The sequence below is a fragment of the Sinohyriopsis cumingii genome, chromosome 18, assembly GCF_028554795.1.
Source record: "Sinohyriopsis cumingii isolate HCF-2022 chromosome 18, ASM2855479v2, whole genome shotgun sequence".
Taxonomy (NCBI): Eukaryota; Metazoa; Mollusca; class Bivalvia; order Unionida; family Unionidae; genus Sinohyriopsis; species Sinohyriopsis cumingii.
The window spans coordinates 76,177,515-76,185,098 of NC_142978.1; the positions used below are offsets into that span (position 1 = coordinate 76,177,515).

At 35.8% G+C, this 7,584-nt stretch overlaps 1 protein-coding gene across 1 annotated transcript in view; it reads right to left on the minus strand.

Moving 5' to 3' along the window:
• Positions 1–7,205, minus strand: part of LOC149777013 (neural-cadherin-like) — a 46,918-nt gene extending 39,713 nt beyond the window's left edge. Inside the window, exon 1 of the mRNA XM_089941373.1 lies at positions 6,497–7,205. Coding sequence (XP_089797499.1) covers positions 6,497–7,205 — 709 coding nt within the window. The remainder of the gene's footprint in view (positions 1–6,496) is intronic.
• Between the last annotated feature and the right edge of the window lie 379 nt (positions 7,206–7,584).

Genomic DNA, 7,584 nt, shown 5'->3' on the forward strand with positions numbered 1-7,584 from the left:
GGGGGGAGACATCCGAAAGTTGTAAAGGATCTTGTTTTTTTTCACCCAAAAGAGAATTTAGTGTGAGTTTTTCCATAAAAACTCAACAAGAATTTTAAAACAAAAAGTTATTCAGATAGCCGTTTTTGCAAGGTTTCTCTATATATTATTCTCATTTTGAATTGGTCGTACTCATATAGGATCCTGTTTTCAGGTCCCCTTTTTTTCTTCGCCTAGTCCTAAAAGAGTTAGTTCATAAATGACTTGAACCCCCATCCTCAGGATATAAACCTTTGGGCTGGTTTCCCTCCCATTTTTTTTTATTCAAGTGCTCTTTGCCATGACTCTTCCTTACGACCCTGTGTATGCTATGTGTGTATATGCTATATTGTTGTGATTTTGATATACCTGTTTTTTGTGTGTTAATGGACTGGCATTTACTAGTCAAATTGTTATTTACATTTATTACAGAACTGATGAGAAAGAGAAGAGAAAAATAATGTATTGATAGTTATAAGATAATTTTGTCAAGAATTATTTTTAATACGATGATACGCATTTCTGAGGCGGAGTTTTAAAAAAAGTAACAATTAAAAGGAAAATAAAACAATTCTTGTTTTCTTGTAATGTTGCTTGCATGTTATTTATTTCTGAAAATTAATACGTCTCTATAGTTTTGTACTTCACACAGACTGCGAATTGGACGTCTCGCCGAGCGATTTCCACAGTAGCTGAGCGGAAAGAAGCCAGATATATCTATTCTGTACTGGTGAACGCCTAAGACAAATCGGCCCCTCGACTTTAAAGATTGAGTTTAAATTTTATGCTAATCAAAGATAAACTATGATTAAGTCTTTTGTGATTGACTGACACAAAATCGAATTCAATTCAAGGCTGAAGAGCCGCGGTGACTCAAGTATTAAGAGTGAGGTCACTTTACACCATGACATCGGATAAATGTAGCCTTGTGTGTGTTGATGTGGATTTAATACATGTGCGCGAGCTCAAAGATTCTATGATCTCTTTTGTGACCTTCGAACATCAGCTACGTAGGAATAATTCAAGACAGTTCGTTAGCTTTACTATTGTTATGGATCAAGCTACGTAGGAATAATTCTAGACAGTTCCCTAGCTTTACTTTTGTTATGTGTCAAGCTACGTAGGAATAATTCTAGACAGTTCCCTAACTTTACTATTGTTATGGATCTAGCTACGTAGGAATAATTCAAGACAGTTCCCTAGCTTTACTAGCTTTACTATTGTTATGGATCAAGCTACGTAGGAATAATTCTAGACAGTTCCCTAACTTTACTATTGTTATGGATAAAGCTACGTGGAAATAATTCCAGACAGTTCCCTAGCTTTACTATTGTTATGAATCAAGCTACGTAGGAATGATTCCAGACAGTTCCCTAGCTTTACTATTGTTATGGATCAAGCTACGTAGGAATAATTCTAGACAGTTCCCTAGCTTTACTATTGTTATGGATCAAGCTACGTAGGAATAATTCTAGACAGTTCCCTAGCTTTACTATTGTTATGGATCAAGCTAATTTAAAATCGCGACATAAAGGAATATTATAACAAGGGTTCCCACGGCCATGGAAAAGTATTGTAATGGAAAGAAAATTGATAAAAGTCGTGATAAGTAATGGAAAATCATTTTTAAAAATGGCCAGCTATTGTGTAAATGGCTATATTCTTTTTTTTAAAGCTGATTAAACACCATCTAACGTGCACATTTTCAATCAAATGAACGGAATGAGTTATGTGTAATTAATGTAAAGGAAAGTTAATTATTTTTTCTCAATTTTTACTTTAATAGATCATAAACTGCAGAGCTTGTAAACTTACGCCATCAATATCGACAAGGTACGAGTAATCGGCATTTGTTTGATCTATTTAAAAAATCAGAGTTCTGTGTGCGATGTTAAATTCATTTGATTAACATAACCACTGGTACATTTTAAACGACCATCACAGTTAATAGAAATCATGAACATGACTGATAAAGAAACAAAACATTCGTTGTTTTTCTTGAGTTTAAACCTTGCAATGTAATTAGAAATAGCTGTACAGAAGTACAAACCGAACACACCATCTGTTCTGAGAAAATATTCTATTTACCTCAGTGTCCTCAAAATAGTCGTAATTCTGAACCAGGCACGTGTTAGGGACAATTTAAGGGAGAAGGTGCTGAGATTATGAAGCCTACTCACACGCACTATACATTTAAGGTTTAAACCTACTCCTTTTAAACGTTATACAGTATAAAATGTTTCTGCAAGGGGTACAAGTTTATTTATAACGTAAGCGACATTTTAAACTGGCATTGTATAGGAAATATCAGCTTATTTTTCTGCACTTTTTCCATAAGAAAATCAATTCGGCATTAGCTTCTTCCACATTTTTGAAATGTACGAAGCGCATATTATTTACAAATTCAGTCGTGAATAGCATTATGACACTTTACCTACTGGTTTTGGATTTGTCTTTTTTAGTATTATTCCTTTTTCTTTCTTTCATCTTTTACTACTATAGACTGGTTGTTGGTGCCACGCTTACAGGTTGAACTTGGTATAGTTATCCTTGGTATAGTTATCCTTTGCATGCCCTGGTGTCCTCCTATTTAAAATTCCGGACATTCTTACATGACAAACCCTTCTGAAAACAATTTGCAGGTAAACAAAACCATTGCCCACGAAGGCACGCATGCCTAATACAGCAGAACCGTGGGGGATATTTGTTAAAGCCGTATAAAGCATTCGGCTCATAAGTTCTGATGAATAAGCCAGTTATCCATTCCACTGGAAAAAGTTTGGTTTTTGGCAGAGTTAAGATGTGTTGAGTCTAATGATAAGTGCGTTTCTGCTGCATACAGATAAAGAAACAGACTGTTTTAGAGAGCTTTGCATTTCTCTGACCACGTATGTGAAAAAGGCATTCTGACCTCTCCGTTGTCTCAATTATTCGGGCTGCTTTGTAGAAAATATTAATTTCCTCCTTATTTTGATATAAGTTACCCCAAAAGTGTATGTTTAAGACAAATGGTTTGTGTTTTCTCAGTCCTCGCAACGAACAATAATGAACAGCTCTATGTCACGACGGACATCCTGTTGAGTCATATTATTTAATAGAAACAGTAAAAACCTCGTTGAATTATTTGTCTGATGTTGTAAATACCCTTAAATATCGTCTTAGATTTCCAAACACTTTTGTTGAGGAAACTGTATCATAATGGATAAAGCATGATTCAAGAGTTGTAGTCATTGATTAACGTGTGAGAGATGTATGTTATATATTACAGCTAGAAAATTAATTAAAAAAACCGCATGCGTGAGAGGGTGTATCTTTACCAGATTTAAAAATAAACGCAAGACATACCAGGAATCAAAATAGTATATGCTAGTGCACTTTCCAAAATGTAAATTTCTTTTTTCTAGCAAACCAGAAGATCTTTTTCTATCCCAATATACTGACTTTACGATGGAAACACTTCCATTTCTTTAAAAGTTTGGTATTCTTTATGATGTCATTTATTTGTTTAGCAGGTCAAAAAGTAATATGATGCACTGATATCTTTCGACTATAAATGTCCTTTCGTGTACGTTTTTCTTCAACAGAAGAGAAAAAGAAGCATTTCCGATGACTCTTTGATACCTTCCTGATTCAAGGATTTAAGCGTTTATAATCATTTGAGGACGAAACGAAGAAACAAGGACTTTTGCTAGATGTTAACTTTAATTCTTGGTGTCGAAGGCTATTATTAGGTTTGAAAATGTACAGAATAAAAAAAAATGAAATTTCATCCACTCAGAAAATGAAAAGGATGTGTGATGTACATGTAAAGATGGAGATCGCTGAGAGTGCGTTTGTGCTGCATACAGATAAAGAAACACTGTTTTAGAGAGCTTTGCATTTCTCTGACCACGTATGTGAAAAGGGCAAGCTGACCTATCAGTTGTCTCAGTTATTTGGGCTGCTTTTTTGAATAGATTAATTTCTTCCTTATATTGATATAAGTTACCCCAAAAGTGTATGTTTAAGACAAATGCTTTGTGTTTTCTCCGTCCTCGCAACGAACAATAATGAACAGCTCTGTCTCACGACGGGCATCCTGTTGAGTCATATTATTCAATAGAAACAGTAAACGCATCGTTGAATTATTTGTCTGATGTTCTAAATAACCTTTAACATCTTTTTAGATTTACAAACACTTTTGTTGAGGAAATTGTATCATAATGGAGAAAGCATGATTCAAGAGTTAAAGTTACTGACTAACGTGTGAGAGGTGTATGTTATGTATTACAGCTAGAAAATTAATTAAAAAAACCGCATGCGTGAGAGGGTGTATCTTTACCAGATTTAAAAATAAACGCAAGACATACCAGGAATCAAAATAGTATATGCTAGTGCACTTTCCAAAATGTAAATTTCTTTTTTCTAGCAAACCAGAAGATCTTTTTCTATCCCAATATACTGACTTTACGATGGAAACACTTCCATTTCTTTAAAAGTTTGGTATTCTTTATGATGTCATTTATTTGTTTAGCAGGTCAAAAAGTAATACAATGCACTGATATCTTTCGACTGTAAATGTCCTTACTTGTACGTTTATTTTACATAGAAGAGAAAAGGAACCAATTCCGATGACTCTCTGATACCTTCCTGATTCAATGATTTAAGCGCCTATAATCATTTGAGGACCAAACGAACAAACAAGGACTGATGCAAGGTGTTAAGTTTAATTCTTGGTGTCGAAGGTTATTATAAGGTTCGAAAATGTACAGAATAAAAATAATGTTGATTTCATCCACTCAGAAAATGAAAAGGATGTGTGATGAACATTTAAAGATGGATATTGCTGGAATAATATTCTTTTTCAATTGCACTTTTCGTCGCAAGATACGTATCCCAAGATTTAGAGCTATTTATTACTTAAGGTTATTTCATAAGGAAGACTTTGAAAAGTTGTATCGCACATGTTTCTCATGAATGAAACCGGGTATCATAACGTGCAAAAACGTATTCTGAGAATTAACTGATATATGAAGTTACAAAATGCGATTGGTCACCGTAGAAATGGGTAAGTATTTTAAAATGTACCTGTCGATTCCATATTATGCAAAAACAGTGAATGTGCTGACAGTGACTTTAAATCCATGACACCAGTCTGATGACAGACTAAAAATAAAGTACTTTGCAATAACTAATCCGTGCATATTACGGCATATAGGTATTCGCAACATCCCAACGTTACATAGCTAGTGTTTTCTCACAACTATAGATTCGGCCAGTATATTATTATTGTTAATGTTGTTATTAGCGATTATTGAAAGGGTGTGCCCCTAAAGTTGGTACTCTAACGACAAAGACCTCTGAGATATCAGGAAATGAGTTCTCCATTTGAGAATCAAGACCACATTTTAAAGACTTCTTAGCATACATATGCAGTTCATATCTTTCTGAACCAGAATGCTGCCATATTAAAAAAAAGTTGGAACATGCGACTATCGGGTATGAACTAATTGATGGTTGGGATAGATCAAAGGGGTTTAATGTGGTGATAGTCCAATCTCAAAAAACCTGGCAGCTGTGTAGTTGAATAAAATGTGAAAGGAGACGTTGGTATGGGAAAGTAAAACAGAACAGAACCTTTATTTGCTATTGAGACATAAGCCCACACGCAGGCAGCATATGAAAGAGCAACGTAATGTTTATATGTTAGGCGCAGCGTGTGGTAAACATTTCTAAATTTTTACAAAGGCAAATAAAGATTTCTTCCTAAAGATGTCACATACTTCAAAGAGTTAAATCTCGTTTGAATAATTGGTTAAGTCATACATTTCGATGCAGGTTCTAATCTTGTGTGTGTGATTTGGACTTTTAACGTAGCTTTAACAATTTTTTCAGCCATATCACTACGATGTCTGCAGTGTGGCAGTTTATAGTGATATCTAGCACTGGGGCATCATGCCGCAGACATGTAGCATGATGTCCCACCCAGTCACATTATCCTGATACCAGGCCGACCAGTCATAACACTAACCTCTTAATGCTGAGCGCCAAGCAAGGCAACTGATAGTACCATTTTTATTAGTCTTTGGTACGACTCGGCCGGGGATCGAACCCACGACCTACCGCATCCGAAGTGGCTGCTCTAACCACTAGGCCATCGGAGCTGTTCTAACCTTGCACTTCAGTCTCATATATATATATATATATATATATATATATATATATATATATATATATATATATATATATATATATATATATATAAAAGGGGGAGGGCTCGTCAGGGTAAAATAGAGCAATATCCAAAGTTTAAGAGTTTAAGAAGTCTGGAACAATGGGTAATATCTATTCTCTGACTAAAATTAAGCAAAGTTAAGCGTGAGCATGTAAAGAATAAGAAGAACGGAAGATATAGCCTCAGCTGTGGAAGGACCTCGAAAATATAGAGAAGTGGCTGCTGAAGGGATGTGTCCATTATAGATAGATAAACTTATTTTACCTGTGCCATCACTCTTCCGTGTCAAAGCAACAACCAGGACTGGAAATCTTGCGTCAGGGTTGTCGTAATCCAGTTTAGCACCAGAAACAAGCGATACATTCCCATCAGCACTCACAGAAAAGGTATTATCCAGACTAGAATTGTACAGGACATACTGCAAATTAGGATCTTGGGGTGCCGAGGCCACGCTAAAGAGCAACCCTGTAGCTGTCTCATTTAGAGTTCTCTGAAGCTTTTGAGTTGGGACCTGACGTCGCCCTCTGGAGAGCAAACGAGTGTCGGACGAAAGACTTGCTTCAGATTGGAATTTTAATGGTGAATGTATGAATTTTGATTGAGGCTCTGTTTCAGACACATTTTCTATATGGGCCTGATGCTTAATTTCATCTATATCTAACATAAACTTGTTGGGGTATATCCACAGATTTGTATGACCCTTCAAGCCATTAGTAGTTTCTGCTGACACAGTCAGATGGTATTTCATTTTCATGGTCGAGCCCCTGCACTTTACTAACATCTCCTGGGGACCGTCTATTTCGAAAGGAACTAACTCGAAATTTTCAGAGCCATTCCCTAGGAGCCTGTATAAAATTCCTTCTGAATTTCCATCAGATCTCATAGCGAAAAGACCTTTGACTCCCAAAAGTAAAACTTCGTCAGAACTGGGGCTCATGTAACCCCTATAAACCGATTTTGGAAAGGCAAGCATTTCGGTTGCATTTTTTACATAAACAGTTATATTTTTTGAGACCAAGACAGACTTTAATCCTGAACACTTGGAACTGCTTGATATTATATGGAATGGTTCATTTGCCACATCAACAGGAGTTTGACTCACTATAAGTTCTCCGCATGAGCCCAATTCAAATAAATTTGACATGACTAGATCCGAAGGTGAAAGATCTGAGATTGACTGGTCGTCCTCGTTATAACAAGATAATTTTGTTATAACATGTCCTCTGGGTGCCTCGTGTGGGATAATAAAAATAAAATCCGAAAATGTAAACCCAGTTGTGAGAGAATTAAGGTCCATGACGAAAAACATCACCGTTATTCCGAAAACAGCACGAAACACTCTCGTACCTGTG